Source organism: Sciurus carolinensis, chromosome 4 (genome assembly GCF_902686445.1).
Source record: "Sciurus carolinensis chromosome 4, mSciCar1.2, whole genome shotgun sequence".
NCBI classification, from domain to species: Eukaryota; Metazoa; Chordata; class Mammalia; order Rodentia; family Sciuridae; genus Sciurus; species Sciurus carolinensis.
In genome coordinates this window covers 70,415,302-70,433,432 of record NC_062216.1, presented here as the reverse complement: position 1 = coordinate 70,433,432, position 18,131 = coordinate 70,415,302, and the positions used below count along the sequence as shown (strand labels likewise).

The 18,131-nt window shown below is 37.9% G+C and overlaps 1 protein-coding gene across 1 annotated transcript in view; it reads right to left on the bottom strand.

Annotated features, from left to right (window-relative positions):
• Ndufa9 (NADH:ubiquinone oxidoreductase subunit A9) overlaps positions 1-18,086 on the bottom strand; it is a 31,117-nt gene extending 13,031 nt beyond the window's left edge. The window contains exons 1-6 of the mRNA XM_047550957.1: positions 17,972-18,086; positions 14,174-14,344; positions 13,779-13,876; positions 10,130-10,221; positions 8,955-9,096; positions 4,655-4,757 (exon numbers count right to left, since the gene is read on the bottom strand). Coding sequence (XP_047406913.1) covers positions 4,655-4,757; positions 8,955-9,096; positions 10,130-10,221; positions 13,779-13,876; positions 14,174-14,344; positions 17,972-18,020 — 655 coding nt within the window. The 5' untranslated portion in view covers positions 18,021-18,086. The remainder of the gene's footprint in view (positions 1-4,654; positions 4,758-8,954; positions 9,097-10,129; positions 10,222-13,778; positions 13,877-14,173; positions 14,345-17,971) is intronic.
• Between the last annotated feature and the right edge of the window lie 45 nt (positions 18,087-18,131).

The following is an 18,131-nucleotide window of genomic DNA, read 5'->3' as shown; positions in this document are numbered from 1 at the left end:
AAATAAGTCAGTCACAAAAGGACTGATACCGTAAGGTTCTACTTACATGAGTGCTATTATTTGAGTATGTTTTGACCCTTCCAAAATTCATGTTGAGATTTAACACCCATATTAAAAGGTAGAACCACTGAACACAGTGGTGCATGCTTGTAATCCCAGCAACTCAGTAAGACCCTGTCTCAGAATAATAAAAATGGGTGGGGGATGTAGCTCAGTGGTAAAGCCCCTCTGGGTTAAAGTTCCAGTAACCATCTCCCATTGCCCACCCCCCCTAAAAAAGGTAGGAACAAATGATACTGTAAAGAGGTGATCAGGGTTCTGCTCTCATAAATGAATTAATCCACTCATGCAATTAATGGGTTATCTCAAGAGTGGATGTTCTAAAATGTAGGCAACACTCCAACAAGTCAGCTTAAGAAGACTTCTAAAGCACAAGAAATAAAATACAAAATCAGTAAATGGGATGGTATCACAATAAAAAGCTCTGTATACAAAGGAAACAATCAAGAGTGTAAAAAGTGAGCCTACAGAAAGGGAAAGCTTTGTCACCTGCACCTCAGAGAAGGCGTTAACTTCCTAATATACAAAGAACTCAAAAAGTTTAACACAAAAAAACCAAATAACCCAATCAATAAATGGGCAAAGGAATGAAACAAACACATCTCAAAAGCAGTACAAATAGTCAAGAAATAGATGAAAAAATGTTCAACAGCTCTAGCAATAAGAGAAATGAAAATTAAAACTATGCTGAGATTTCACCTCATTCCAACTGGAATGGCAATTATGGAGAATACAAGTAACTAAATGTTGGCAAGGATGTGCAGAAAAGGGTATGATCATATATTGTTAGTGGGACTACAAATTAGTGCAACCACTCTGCAAAGCAGTATGGAGATTCTTAAAAAACTAGGAAAGGAACCACCATTTGATCCAGTTATCAGACTTCTCAGTATATATCCAAAGGGGTTAAAATCAGCATACTGTAGTGATGCAGCCACATCAATGTTTATAGCAGAACAATTCACAATAGCTAAACTATGGAACCAAACTAGATGCCCATTAACAGAAAGATGGATAAAGAAATTGTGGTATATATACACAATGGAATATTATTCAGTCATAAAAAAGAATAAATTATGGCATTTGCAGGTAAATGGATGGAGTTGGAGAATATCATGCTAAGTGAGATAAGCCAATCCCAAAACACCAAAGGCCGAATGTTTTCTCTGAAGTGGATGATGATACATAACAGGGGGGTGCGGAGGAAGGAAGGTTGGATTGTGTAGAGGGAAATGAGGAGTGGGAAGGGGGCGGGGGGAAGGAAAGATAATGGAATGAGACAAACATCATTACTCTATGTACATGTATGATTACACAAACGGTGTGACTCTACTTCGTGTACAACCAGAGAAATTAAAAGTTGTACCCCAAATGTGTACAATGAATCAAAAAAAATAATAATAATAAAAAGAAATTCAGTGGAGTAGACAAAGGGGAATGAAGGAAAGGGTGGGGGGGATAGGAATAGGAAAGACAGTGGAATGACTCTGACATAACTTTCCTATGTATATATGTGAATACACCACATATATATATACATTGTGTACATCCATAAGACCATAAGCTGGGATCCTAATTAGAGTAAGATATATTCCATGCTTGTATATCAAAATAGATTCTATTGTCATGTATAACTAAAATCAACAAATAAAATTTTTAAAAAGATAAAGAGTAGATGGTTTGGCTAGGTCTCTCAGTGGCCATTCTGGTTTCTTATCACATGGTGGCCAGCACAACCTCAAGAAAAATCACCAAGAGCCCTTGACCTTGGACCAAAAGCATGAGTCGAAATAAACCTATTTTCTTTATCACTTTCCCAGTCTGTGGTAGAGTACTATTAACAACAGAAAACAGTATAAAACAATGAAGTACTAGCTATAGTAGTGGGATTAGTAGAAATTAGAAAGTGGAATGGTGGCTGACAGACACTGGGGGAAGAAGAGAATGTGGAGTTGTTGTTTAAATGGATATAGAATTTCAGCTCTGCAAGATGAAAAAATCCGAGAGATGGGTTGTACAGTTGTAGGTGATACTTGGTACTCCTGAACCAATACTCTTAGAAATGGTTAAGAAAATGTCTCAGTCTTAAGCCCTAAAAGTCTTAACTCCAGCATGAATTCTGATGTCTAAAATCTCATCAAAATATCATCTACCTCAGATATGGGCAAGACTCAAAAGTACAAGTCATTCTGAGGCAAAATACCTGTCCAGCTATGAAACCATATATGTTATGTGCTTCCAAAACAAAATTATCAGCTGGTATAGGATAGATATTCCCATTCCAAACAGGAGAAATAGGAAAAGATAAAAAGGTGATCAGATCCAAACAAGTACAAAACTTAGCAGAGTAAATCATATTAGATCTGAATTCTCAAGAATAATCCTCTTGGGGTTGGGGAGATAGCTCAGTTGGTAGAGTGCTTGCCTCGCAAGCACAAGGCCCTGGGTTCAAATTCCCGGCACCACAAAAATAAATAAATAAATAAATAAATAATCCTCTTTGCCTCAGTGTCCAGCCTCCCAGACTCACTGCGATGGTGGTCTCATCCTTTGGGTCAACCCTGGTAGCTCCAAAGGCTCCAGAGGGCCGGCCCTCAAAGTTCTAGGCATCTTCACCTCCAAGACTAGGTAGGCTGGCCTCACCCGCAAGGCCTCTGGCAGAAGTCATCTGACTTATTGAAACCATGGCCCCACCCTTGGAAAGCCAAAGCAGCCCTGAACATAACTGGAATGTCTTTGGGGCCATTATTCACTTTTTTTTTTTGAAGAACAGCTCTGTGATCCAGTCCTGAAGGTTCTAAGAAGTCTGGCAAACTTTCCTCATTCTATCCCAGTATCTCTGTCTCCTCCAGTTCAAATTGGCAGTGGCTTAGTTGATATAATCCCACCTCTGTTCTTGGTTTCTGCTAAGATAGCGGTCACACCTATGACTTCTGTATCAAATGGCTGTGCAACCACATCCTTAGGGTTCCTTACAAAACAATCTTTCTTATTTTCTGCAATAAAATTAGCTGAGAATTTTTCAAATCTTCAGGTTCCGGTTCCCTTATGCTTAAGAATTACTTCTTCAAAGCATGTCTTTCCTTTTACATTTCACTATAAGTAGTTAAGAAGAACCAAGGCACATCTTTGACACTTGGCTTAGAGATCTTTTCACTTATATAACCAATTTCATCACTTTCAAGTTCTACCTCCCACAAAACATAAGAACACAGATCAAATTCATTTTATAACATAGATAACACTTCCTCTATTTTCCAATAACATGTTCCCTATTTCCACCTGAAAACTTATGAAAATTTCCCTTACCATTCATATTTCTAGTATGTACCTCAAAATTCTTCCAGTCCATACTTACTATTCAGTTTGAAAGGCACACTATATTTTCAGGTATTTATTATATCAGTGCCTTGCTTCTTAGTGCCAAAATCTGTCTTTGCCTGCTCAGGATGTCATAATAAAATACCAGAGACCAGGTGGCTTAAACAATAGAAATTTATTTCTTCAAAGATCTGAGGCTTGGAAGCCTAAGATCAAGGTGCCAGGACAATTTGATTCCTGGTAAAGGCCCTCTTCCTGGCTTGTGGGGCTAATTTCTCACTGTATTCACAACATGTGCACGGAAGAAGAGATAGCTCTCTTTTCCTCTTCTTACAAGACCACCAATCCTATCAAATTAGGACCCTTATAACCTCATTTAACTTTAATAATCCCCCAAAGTCAAAACTCCAATTAAAGTCACATTGGGAGTTAAGGCTTCAACATATTAGGGGGACATAATTCAATTCACAGTGAGCAGTAAATTTTATATTTATGTATATTGTACCACAATCCTAAAAGCAAACTGGAAATGAATACAGAATGTCAGAAGACATAATCAGGGGAAAACACAAACAAAAACATCAAAACTGGATGAAGAAACAGATACACCCATAAAGAGAATACTATCCAGCTATACAAAGAAATGAGGTATCAAGCCACACATATACACACAAAACAAACAAACTTGGACAGACCTTAAATGCATATTGCTAAGTAAAAGAAGTCAATCTGAAAAGGTTATATATTGTATGATTCCAACTATATGATGTTTTGAAACTGGCAAAATTATGGAGACAGTGAAAAGATCACTGGTTGCCAGGTGTCTAGGGTGGGAATTGGGGGTTGGGATAAGTATATGGAACTGAAAGGATTCTAGGTCAGTGAAATTACTCTGTGTGGTATTCTAATATACTGCCAAGGTTGCTGAGCTAGTGAGGCCAAGATTTAAACTCAAGCCTCTGACTCCAAAGTTCATGCTCCTACTCATCTAAGTTGCTCCCTGGGCCATGCACTCCTACTGCCTTCAACAGCTGCTGGAAAACAAATTGTTATCTAAATAATTTCATTGGCACCACCAATTTAACTGAGCCTTCACCACTTCCCAGAAACAGGAAGGACCATATTAACAATAAAATTTACCTTTAGAAGAGAAAAATGCAACTGAGGGAGAAAAATACTACCTTATCTGTCAAGTCAGAGAATGCTGTTATTTGTGCTCATCTTGAACTTGGTTAACCAATATCCCTCTCTTGTATTAAGAAAGAATACATACTTGCAAAATGGTTGAGGAATCTATCCTCTCTTCCAAAGATGTCTGATGGTTTTATGATGGTAGCTTCTGGAAATGCATTTCTCACTTCCTTCTCTCCAACAGCCTAAATAAACAGTCAGAAACAAAACTGTTCTGTTCTGAGACTATTGAACAAAGCTTCCATTCTTTCCATTATTGGGACACTACTTATATTTCAAAAGTCATATTTCCTTTGAGATGAAGGAATAATATTACTCACAAAACTCAATTACACAGAATGGTAAACACACACACACCCTGCCTCTTATAACCTTTTTTGGGCTTCTTCCCATTTTCATTCTGTAAGAGCTTACACTGAAAAAGAAAAAAAAAAAAAAACAGTAGAATTTTCCAGTCTCCAATTTTCCTCTTACTTAGAGATTCTCTGGATTGTGTCAACAACCTAGCAGTCTGACAGAGAAAGGACAGCATGGTGGCAGTGGGCTAAACCAAAGAAAGTGGTGGCAGTGCACACCTATCCATAGGTCATTAACCTTTCTAATCTCAACTACTTGTTATCCACTACTAACCTCCCACACAAGTCCTTTGTTCCATGAACACACTGGCCCCTAGTTCAATCTTCCTTTTCAACCTACAGCACATTCTGGATGACATCAACACCCATGTGGAATTGGACCTCTCAGATTCTTGAGTTTCTGAGAATCTCAGAAACTCCACTCTTAACAATCTCTTCGTTCTACTTCTGTCACTCACAACTCAGTTACATCACAGACTTGATCAATGTTGGAAAGTGATCTTCTTCTGAAATGTTAAATGAAGACATACTACACTTAGATGAGAATCTCCTACATATTCAGCCTGTTTATTCTTGGTTTATCTATTCCTGGGACACCTGTTCCTCAACCTTCTCAGAGACTGTAGTACACTAATTCTATTTCCCCTATAATCAGCCCCTCCTACCTTTCCTGCCACCCACCGGCTGCCAGTTCAGTATCACATATTAGAATCCAAGGCTCATCTTTTCAATCACTCTCTTAACAATATTGTAAACGACCTTGTCCCTGTGTCCTCTACTCCATCCACCAGGTAAAATCCTAAGGGAGGAATGCCATTAGCCTCCTTTAAGTCATGTACTTCCACAGCCTTTAGCAGGTGGAAGAAAATAAATAAATAAAAATCATAAATTAGGACTATGCCACCAACTTAAATGATCCCAACAATGTGTGTTTTCCTCTAATTAACTTACTTTTCCTTTTTTTTATTATTATTATTTTATTGTAAACAAATGGGATACATGTTGTTTCTCTGTTTGTACATGGCGTAAAGGCATACCATTTGTGTAATCATAAATTTACATAGAGTAATGTTGTTTGATTCATTTTGTTATTTTTTTCCCTTCCCCCCCACCCCTCCCACCCCTCCCACCCCTCTTTTCCCTCTATACAGTCCCTCTCTCCTCCATTCTTGCCCCCCTCCCTAACCCTAACTCTAACCCTAACACTAACCCCTCCCACCCCCCATTATGTGTCATCATCCACTTATTAGCGATATCATTTGTCCTTTGTTTTTTTGAGATTGGCTTATCTCACTTAGCATGATATTCTCCAATTTCATCCATTTGCCTGCAAATGCCATAATTTTATCATTCTTTATGGCTGAGTAATATTCCATTGTATATATATACCACAGTTTCTTTATCCATTCATCAATTGAAGGACATCTAGTTTGGTTCCACAATCTGGCTATTGTGAACTGAGCAGCTATGAACATTGATGTGGCTGTATCTCTGTAATATGCTGTTTTAAGTCCTTTGGGTATAGGCCAAGGAGTGGGATAGCTGGGTCAAATGGTGGTTCCATTCCAAGTTTTCTAAGGAGTCTCCACACTGCTTTCCAGAGTGGCTGCACCAATTTGCAGCCCCACCAGCAATGTATGAGTGTACTTTTCTCCCCACATCCTCGCCAACACCTGTTGCTTGTATTCTTGATAATCGCCATTCTAATTGGGGTGAGATGGAATCTTAGGGTGGTTTTGATTTGCATTTCTCTTATTACTAGAGATGTTGAACATTTTTCCATATGTTTGTTGATTGCTTGTAGATCTTCTTCTGTGAAGTGTCTATTCATTTCCTTAGTTACTTTTCCTTTTGAGCATTTTCTATTCTACTCAAATCTCAAGCTCCTGTTTCTTTCCTCTTCTTTCCAAATGCCCTCACCTTCTAATTTGAAGAGAAAAATATAAGAGCAGAAGAAAACCACCTCAAGTTCTCACCACGAACTACCAATTTCTCCTCTGGCAACTCACCCTTCACTCTCTATATTCTAGATTCCACTTCAACACTTGCACTGAAACAATTTTTTATAATATCACTGATGACCTCCATGTCCACAATTCAAGACATTACAGTTCTCATCAATGGCACTCCTAAGTGACTCTTCCCTCCTCCCAACACTGTCTTCCCTTGGCTTTCATAACATTGTACTCTCCTGTTTTCCTTCTACCTTCCAGTGTCCGCACCTGTTTCAGTCTTTTTGTTTGTTTTGATTTGGTTTTTGCAGGTACCTATTCCTCTCTCAGATCACTAATCACTGGTATTCCTCTAGGCCAAGTCCAAAATTCTCTTCTGAATCTACATTTATTCAGTAGGTCATCTTATGCCCTCTCATTACTCCAATTATGGACAAATGCTGGTGACTCCAATTTCTATCTACAACACAAACTTCTTATCTGAACTTTTCATAAAGTCCTCTTACCAGTGCTATCTGAATGACTGTTACACATCACTGAAGCCCAAGACAAGAACAGAATCACCTTCCATTCTCTCAAATAAAATAGAGCCTCTCAATCTTTGCTGCACCTTCCACCCCTGTAGATTCTGTTTTTATTTGTGACTATAGTGCAGCCTGGGCACTGGGAATTTTAAGAGCTCTCTCAGTGGATTCTAAGGAACAACTAGGGTGAAGAAGCACTGTCCTAAAGCCTAGTACCTCTCAAGTATTTCTTATTCAACAGTGCAACCACCACCCCAGTGGCTAAGCCAGAGGGCTAGGTTTTGACTCTTCTCTTTCTCACCACCAACACTCCCATTCCATCCCAAATATCTGTGAAATCCAAATCATTTTTAAAATGATAGGGCAGAGGCAAGCACAAGTGCTCTCATGCTCATTTCCTCTTTCTTCAGTGGAGCATACAAGTGGTAAGACATGGACATGCTGTGGGCCAGTTTTGTGACTGTGACAGACAAAGCTCACAGAAGGAGAAAGTCAGAGCTAAGAGAAGCAGAAAAGCAAAGCCAGAGGCCCAAGAAACCTTGGCAACAATTTGTGGTGTGTATTCCCTATTGCCAGATTTTTCAGATACATGAGCCTACAAATTCTCTTTGCATTAACCCAGTTTACACTGGATTTTCTGACACTAGTAATTAAATGCTCCTAACTAATAGGTGCACTCTCTCCCTGATTATACACTCCTGTAGCACCCTTTGCTACTTTGCAACATTTAATACATCTGCACTAGAAACTTAATTTAGACAAGGACATGCCTCTTATTCACTACTATATGCACAGTGCCTAATAATATTTAACACACAAGTCAGTGACTGGTAAACAATTTGTTCAAGAAGTAAATGCCAAGAGTAAAACATCTGGAGCCATTGTCAAGGTTTGTTTTTTTTTAACAGTACGACTCAAGACAGAATCATTATGGTAAAAAACAAATGCTAAGAGCAGTCAGACACTGACATCCCTTTTGACTACCTGATAATGAAGACATTTCAGGTTATAGTCTGACTTCAAACCAGAGTAATCAAGCATAGTATTATCTAGACTATGTGTGGTTTCTGGGAATAGAAGAAGACTAAGCCTTATGTGAAGAGCCCTTTGCCCTGGCACATATTTGTCCCTGTCATTCTCTTCACATCACCCTTGTAAGAGTGGCATAAACTCCTGACTATGTAAGAGGTTTGAGGGAAAAGATGGTCCTTTACCCCTAGCAGGTAACACAGGTTTGCCTCTTTTGGCAGAAATCATACCCTACCTTTTCTGATCTTTTCTGTATAATGATACCATGGCCCAAAGAAACTTTAAGCATCTGAGGGCAAGTAATAATACAGTCTATCTTTGAAACCCCTTAGCATTCAAACAGAAGGCACTCAATCAAAATGTCACAATAGAGCACACATGCACATCTCAATCTGGATACAGAGAATTAGAAATCCCTTTAATTCTCAATGCATTGATGAGAAACCATTCTCATTTACACCATGTTTCAAAGGAACTAAGAAACTCTAGCTCTGTGAAACCCAAAATAACTTGTTAATTACCTTATTTCTCAGATATCTAGAAGAGCTTCTAATGTCTGCATTCAGATGGGAAACATGGATGAATTTTTCAACTCCAGCTTCCTTAGAAATTTGAGCTATTGTATGGGGAATCTTCACAAAAACATCCTCGAAATCAAAGTTTCTGGAAGAAAAGAAAAGGGATTAGTTCAGAACTCAGGATTTCAAAGCTCTCCAGGCTAAGCTGGTTTTCATAGAAGTTAAACTTTAAAACAGTAATGATTTAACTATAAGCCAATATTAATGCTTTTATAGAGCTTACAGGCCTTATTGCTGTCATTATTATAAATAGTTTGAGGCCTATTCTGAGTTGTAAATCCAACAAACATAATATCCCATGTTCTCAAAGAATCACGAGGTTGAGGTCCTATAAGAAAACCTGACTATAATGGTTAGTAGGAGGAGGAAAGTGTGGGGACTTGAAAGGAAATCACTTTTTATTCCTGAATCTTTGTTTCTCTCAAGGGAAAGAAAGAAACTCAAAAACTCAGTCACCAATTCAATTTCCAACATTAATTATATGCTTGCTCTGTATAAGTCACTATGTTGGTCATGATGAGAGACATAAAGTTGAGTTCGACTCTGCAAAAACTTAAAATATTTGGTGAAACAAAGAAATCGAAGTCCAATTTTAGTAAATGCTAAAAAAAAAAGGTGTGAATAAAGTGTTACTATGGAACTACAAAACATTGCTTATTGATAACTTACACAAAAGCCAAACAGAACTATTCAAAGTAATACTTATGCCATCTTCAATTAAAATTACAGAGAAGCAATCTAGAACCCTGTCCACAAAAGAAAAAGCAATGGTTAGCCTGATGAACAGAACAGGCAAAATCCTACTTCTAATTCCCCACTAGACCGACAGATTCAAGCACAGCCCAACATCAGTCACTATCTAGCTGATATCATCAATCACACTGACAAAACCCACACTTGCTTTTTAAGGGCGTCAGATCACAACGACTTATACCAGACATACTCCCAATTGAATTTAACAAGTGTCACTACACATATATACATATGGGTCAATTAAACAATCATTATTGATGGGCTAACTGAAAATGTTACAACTGAGCCTGGCACACAGAAGGTGCCCAATAAAAGTCTACTGAACCTTTAGATTTACACAAAAAAGTATAAGAGACTAAGATTACCTGGTTTCCCAATCTCGTCCAACAAGATTGATGACCACATTACTGTGCTCCACTGCTCTTCGGATAGAATCTTTGTCTCTCCCATTCCATTCCTATAGCAGTAATAGCCAATCAGATGAAAATGTAAGGGGCCCAACCTTGCACCTAATGCTTCTATAGACACCTAGGTAAATTTTAAAATGGACCATCTACTCTAGTCTCAATATGGTGCCATTTCATACAGGTTCCACTGATTACAACAGAAATGAGGCCAAGGTCTCAAAACTCCTTGCTAATTCTCTGACTCTCCTGGGGCAAACAGGTTAAAAACATTTTACTCAGGAAGCCAAATGACAGAACTAGAGGAGAGGCAGTTCATATTTAAGATATTAATTTTTGTCTACCCAACTACCCAAGTTTATGAAGGAATTCAGTAATCGAATTTCCCTTCCTGAAACAACCAAAGAACCAAGGATCATTTAGGAGACAAAGATGCATCCCCTATTTATCAACCATTTACAGACTGAAGATACAAGGTCTTTTAAAGTCTAGCATTATTTGGAGGTGTGGGGGCGTTCTGTGACTATTTCCTTATTTCTTTGTAATTCTTTCCTTTTCTATAATCCCAGATCTAATAATTTCTACTTTTTTTTTTTTTTTTTTTTTTTTTTTGGTGCTGGGGATCGAACCCAGGGCCTTGTGCATGCAAGGCAAGCACTCTACCGACTGAGCTATATCCCCAGCCCCAATTTCTACTTTAAAGACATGAAAACTAGAGTCAGAGAGAAGTAAACTAAAACCTCAGGTTTTGTCATAAAACTATACTTTTAAGCAGTTTATAAATCATTTAGGATTTAAGTGTCAATGATAAACTTATCCAAAATAATGACTAAGAATTAAATGACCCAGACAAAAGGACAAATTTCCTATATTAAAATGAAAATTGAAACTTTGTAAACACTTCAATGAAAGGTAAGTTAACAACAATTTTCTAGAGCCAAATATTAAGTGTATGTATGAGTCAGTACAATGAGACAGGGAAGGAGAAAGAAGAGGAGCAAAACAGGGGGAAGGAGGCTAGGGAGCAGTGGGAGAGAAACAAAGAGAAAGAATGAACATGAATGTACAAGAAAAAAAAAAAAGGAAAATCAGAATCAAGAACAAAAAGATGAAGCCCCAGCAAGAACCAGTTGGAACTGATGATGGAGTGTGGGGCAAACAGTATAAAAAGGTAGCGTTGGAGTCAGACAGACTAAATTTGTACAAGTTAGCTTTCCAAGCTCCAGGTAAAATTAGAAAATACCAAAGTTGGGTATAGTGGCCCACACCTTTTAATTCCAGTTGTTATTAGGGAGGCTGAGAGGGGGATTACAAATTCAAAGGTCAGCCTAGGCAACACAGTAAGACCCATTTCAAAATAAAAAATAAAATGGGCTGAAGGAATAGCCCAGTAATAGAGTACCTATGGGCTCAACCCTCAGCAAAAGAAAGAAAGAGACAGAGAGGCAGGGAGGGAAGAAATACAACCTACTTCATGGGGGTACTCTAAGAACTACATATACATCAAGTCTGCTGCACAGTGAATGATATACTTAAAAAAAACTAGCTAGAAAAGACACCAAGGACAGAAGTATTCCAAATGACTCAGAGTAGAAGAGCTTGAGGTATAACTGTGTGAACTGTCTAACACCCCAGGAGAGAAATCAAAAGGAAACCAAATTCTCAAGGATAAGGCCCAATGGGCATAGGCAGGCTAAGAAACCAAGCAGGCATTTAGATAACAGTTTCAAATGGACTAAAGTGGGGGAAATCATACCCCATACCCCAAACGGCCCATCTTTCTCAAAAATAAACACATTAAAAAAAAAAAAAAAAACTCAACACACAGGACTGAGTTCCCTTATATCTTATTCATCAAGACATGCTTTAAAGCTCACCTCAATATTAGGTACTCAGTAAATAACTATCTGCAGGAAGAACAAAATAAATGTCATATGGCTCAATTCTAGTGATTCCATGTTTGCAAGCTAGCCAGAGGTTTCACCTATCTCTTGTGAAATACTTTTTAATTCAGAGGCACTAACAAGGTGACCAATAAAATTAAGTCACAAATAACTAGAGAAAGTTGGGTGCAGTGGCACATGCCTGTAATTCCAGTGAGTTAGGTACTGAGGCAGGAGAATCACAAGTTGGAGACCAGTCTCTACAGTTTAAGGAGACTTTGTATCAAAATAAAAAATAAAAAGGTCTGGGGATGTAGCTCAGTGGTAGAATTCCCAGTGCAAGGAAAAAAGATTTAAAAAAAAGACAAACTAGTTGAAAGCTTAAGTTTCTGAAACTATAACCCCAAGAAGATATTTGATAATAAAATATTGGAAAAGAAAAATATTTAAGAAACAAGAAAGGTCAAACATAAATATTACACTTAGCTTGTGAGTATTCAAGAAGGAACAAATGAAAATGTCATCAAAACTTAGTCAAAATTTAAAAGGATTTCAAATCATCTGTATGAATATAATGTCAGAGATGTTAAAGATGTTTAGCAGAATTTTTTAAAAGGGAAAGGTATAAATGGAAGAGCTCAGTTTCATAGAGTATAACAAAAGTAGGAAGTTGGCTGAAAGCACAGTTGAGTCAAACATCAAGGTCCAGAGAGGGCAGCAATCAATAAGACAGCTGCAGGCATTTTGGGCAGCAAAATTCTTTATGGGAAGGGACTATTCTGAGCACCACAAGATACTGAGCATTCTTGGTCTCTATCTGATAAACCATTATGGCTCTATAATCACTGTACAACTTAGGCAATTTTAATCACTCCCTTAAAGGTTCTCCCCGTCGCCCTCTCCCTGCCTTGCCCTATTGGCAACTCTGGCCTAAAGAAGACCCTGTAGATTAAAGAATGACAACAAGGAATGTTTAGGAAAGCTGTTTTAAGTTGAATCCATGCTAAGTAAACCAAGTTATAAAATAGCCTATTGGAGATGGTTTTCTGATAATAAAACACCATTCCACAGAAATATAACATGAAGTACATACGCAATTCTGAATTTACTACTTTCTGGTCTACTTTCTAAATTTTCTAATAGCCACATTTCATTTCAAAGAGTAAAAAGAAATAAGAGAAACTCATTTTAGTATACTTTTATTTACCTTGCTATATCTGATACACTATTTCAATGTGTAATAACTATTAAAAAATCACTGATATATTGAATATTGTTTTCTTCATACTGAGTTGTTGAAATTTGCATTTTACACTTATAGCACATCTTACATTTCAAGTGCTCGAGAGCCACCATGTGGCTAGTGCCAAGCATATTAGACAGAACAGGCCTAGAGTAGGAATTAGCAAACTATAACCAATAGGTCAAGTCTGGCCTGTAGCCTGATGTTGTAACAAAGTTTTAAAGGAATGCAGACATACCATTTGTTTATATATTACCTATGTCTGGCCTAAAAAGTCTAAAATATTTATTATCTAGCCCTTGCATAAAACACCTGCCAACTGTTGCACACCAAGACAAGAGATCCAAGAGCCTAACTGAAAGAACTTGCAAATACAGGGTACCCCTGGTCCATTCTAGGATAAAATTATACTGCCTCTTTCTCTTAAAAATGACCTTAGGAATTTACATTTGTCAACTCTAATTATCAGTCATGAAGGCCTTACCAGAAAGATAATCTGGCCCAGGTCACCCATGGGTCGAAGATGCATAATGTCATAAGGATCACATCGATAGGGTATGATCACCTGTGACCCCATCCGTCCTAAAAAATGGATTGAAACATGGATCAACATTGATAAAATATGGATATGTTATACAATAATGATATGGTAAATAAATTCTATATGATATTTAAATTGACAAAAAGCATATTTTGCCATACTAAAGATGCTGTAACTCTTCAGTCTTAATGTCTTAAGTAGGAAGCATGAGGATGTTCATAATAACACAGAAGTAACTAGTAATACCATTAAAATGAAGAGAAACAGCTCATGGCCTCTCACTGGGCAATTCTAACCAATGGCAGGGGAACAGACTGAACTCAAGGAACTTTACTTACCGAGATGGTTGACAACATATCGGCCAAGGAATCCTGTTGCTCCAAACACAGTGGCCACAACCCCACTGACAGAGGAACGTCCACCTTTTCCATGAGGAATGAGAGCATGATGAAGCTGGCGACAGGATGGGCCATGAACCACAGATGTGGCTACTGCAGAAATGGCAGAACCTTGAAAAAGAAACCCAAGATATATAAAAACAGCACATGATAATATAAAAATAATTGTGAATACATATCTTTCTTTTCCTGGAAACATTATTTTGTGATCAATATATCAGTAATTTAGCAATAAATTAGCAAAAGCAATAAAAAACATGAATTATTGCAACACAAAATCCCTAGGACATGAGGAAATATATAAAAATCAAAAAGTAAACTTTCTGCCCTACAGGATATGATTTACCTAGGAAGATAAATCACATTAAGTCATATTGTCATGAGGAAGAATTCCTGAATAAAATGTCTTCAGAAAGGTTTTAAAGAGGAATAGCAGAAAGAATAGAGCTCCATGAGAACACATCATGTATAACAATGTAGAGGTTAGAAAGAATAAAACTAGCGCAAGTTAACATTAAAAGACCTATCTGGAACAGATTCTGAAATGATGACTAATGAAAAATAAAGTTGATGATGTGAGTTAAAGGAACAGAATTGTTAGCACAGAGCATTAAGGGGAAAAAGATGCAATTCAGACAATATAAAACCACTGGAAAACATCAAAAATGATGACTTAAGGAGCAAAGTATTTGCAAAAAGATTTTCTAATTTTTGAAAAGTTAATAACAACTGTTTTTTGTCAAACCTCCTACCATTTCTCTTTAATGGACTTGGTTTCTGGGTAGTTGAAGAAACCCTCAAAATCATATTGGTACTTACAGCTCTGCATAGTATGTGTGCAAAGAGACTACCTGGCCTTAGCAGGTGCATATGCAGGGTTGGGAAATTCACTATTTTCTATAGTAGCCCATTCCAATTTGAGCCATCCTAATCATTAGACAGTTCTACCATAAGGGGGCTAAGTGACTGATTCTCAGTACTTTTATTCCTCATCTTCCTCCAGAATAACAAAGAACAAGTGTAAATCCTCTTCACGTCTAACTGCAGCAATTACAGTCCCACTAAGTAGTCTCGTCTGCAGTTTAAACATCTCTACTTCCATCAACTACCCCCTCCTACAGCAGATATGTAAATCTCCTTTGCATATGTTCTGATTTCCTAGTCTCTTATAACTTATTAAAGGAGAATTTTAGAGCAAGTTACCCAACTTTCACATAAGTAGGAATAACTAAAAGGTTGAAAAGGCTGAAGAGCTTCCATTCCAGTCAGCAAATTTTGGAGTTTATCATTGGCACTGTGTATACTTGGAAAAAAATGAGAGACAAATGGTAATTTCTTTAGAAAATCTGTGTTTATTTTCTGGGAATAACTTCCCAGTGGCAGTCTGTACAAAACTGTTTTTCCCTATCAAAAAGTAGGAAATTATGGCCAGGCATGGTGCTGCATACCTGTAGTCCCAGGTACTCAGGAGGCTCATTCTAGATCACTTGATCTAGGAGTTCAAGGCTAGCCTGGGCAACATAGCAAGACTTCACTGCTATGTTGCCCAAAAAATAAAAACAAAACCAAAAACCAAAGTATAGAATTGGAGAAATAGCCTGGCTTACAGAATAATAATTGAAACCACAGAAATTAAAAACAAACAGATCAGACCCATAAAAACAATGTAACAGTTAAACTTAGAAAGATCTTACCAGGTGTCCAGCATCATTCTAAGTGCTTAATAGATATTATCTTATTAAATGTTATCTTAATCAGATGAGGAAACTAAGGCTTAAAGAGGTTAATGACGAGCCCAAAGAGCCAGTAAGAGAATGAAAAACAGATCAGTGAAGTAAGAAAAAACAAAAGGAAATGGTATCCAGAAACCAAATGAAATGTTTCAATGAGAGAACAATTAGCTCTATCAAATGCTGCTGAAAAGCGAATAATGGGGAAGATCACAGAATCTAGAAGATGGTGGTGACAATATCTTAACAAGCAATTCTGTTGTATTAGTGGGAATGCAAGCCAGAGTGGAGCAAGTAAAATCTCAAGAACATGAAACAAGAAGAAGTAAGAGGAATACATATAATTCTGAGAAGAAATGTAAGGGGCAAAGAGAAATGGGACTAGACATGAGGACCAGGAAGGACTGGTTTTTTTCATAATATGAAGTATTATATTGATATGCTGACAAAAATGACCCAGTAAAGCGGCAGGGGCAGGGTAGAGGTGCTACAATTCTCCACTGGCATGCCAATGTACCCTGGCTACCTCAAATGACATTACTCTTTCCCTTTTCTAATTTCATATTTTATTTACTAGTTTTCCACACACAAGTGTATACAATTGTTTTACAATAGTTCTGTTCTACATAAGTGTATACAATAGTTCTGTTCTACGATGTCTGGATAATACTACATACTAAACTTGCCTCTTCAGAGTTTACCCCTTACTTAACTAGAGACAGTAAAGCACAGTAGTTAAGAGCATAAGTCCTTAGTAGACAAAAGGAAAAGCCCAATAAAGAAAAAATAATCTAGAAAATATCTAGAACTGTGTTAAACAGACAGCAAGTACTCAAAAATATCAGTTATCATTCAGTCTCATTATATCTAATCCAATAATTTAATGCCTTTGCAAAGAAGTCATGGCTACAAAACCATCCACTATTACTGACATGCAATGCCACATTCCCAGCAGTATGTAGGAATCCTAACCAAGATGGAAAACAAAACAAACAAACAAAAAAGAATGCTGAACACTCCTGAATCTTACCTCAGGTGAACATTAGAACTACCTGCAATGCTTTTAAAAATTTGAGGTGCAAGGAGCTAATTCTGATTCCACAGTTCTACAGGGAGTCTCCACTTCTATTCTTCATAAAGCTCCAACAGTAATTCTGACATGAGGCAATTTTAAGAACAAGTGACTTTCTTAATAACTAAAATATACAGAGAAAAAATATAACTCTGGGGGATTGATTGGCATGTTTATGGAGGAATAGAGTGAAAAGATGATAATGGAGTGTAACTGAATTCCTAATGTCTTTGCTTTCCTTGCCTACTAATGACGGGAAGAACAAAGGTATGTTTTCAATTTGAGAACTGAAAACAAATCCAATGAGAACAAGGGAAAATAAACAATGGTGACAAAGTATAAGATATCCTTCATTCTTCACATTTCTTTCCGCCAATCTCCTTATTCTTTCTCCACCAACATCCCCCTCTCCACACAAATCACGGAGCCTCGACCGAACATTTGTAGAGGCACTTTTGGTTAGAAAATTACTTTTATAAACACTTCATCTTTCATAGAGACTCCCTGACGTTGTGTGATTATCCATTACATTGTGACATGAAGAATCTAAAGTAAGACCGATTAAGGGTTTGCAGAGGTAATAAAGTCAATCCATGAGAAATCTCTCTCGTTTCCTCTCCCTCAAGTTCCTCTCCCCGCTCCACTCAAGTGTTTCTCACAACCCCAAACCCTATCCAAATTCTGATTATCTCGATCCTTTTGTGTTCCCTACTTTTTTCCTTTTCCCTTCCCAATGCTCAAGTTCTCAGGGCGCCTTCCCAAGGGCACAGTTTAATTAAGCAGAGAAGGAAAAGGAAAGGAGAGACTGAACACCGGCAGCTCAGAACCTACACAAACGAGGGTGCCGAAGGAGTCGACGACACGGCTCCACTCCCCAAACCTTAGATCCCAGCTTCAGGATCCCGAACCAGGGCATCAGTTGCCAGTGACACTTACGTGACATTGGCAGGGCCCGGACGAACCGGGGTTGAACGGCGGCCGCCATCTTCTCCCACAATCCCCCACGGCCGGCCTCCGACCAACTACGGCTCCTGAGCTGGCTCAAACGTCCTCTTCCTCTCCTGTCTGCGCAGACGCTAACCGGAAAAGGACCGGG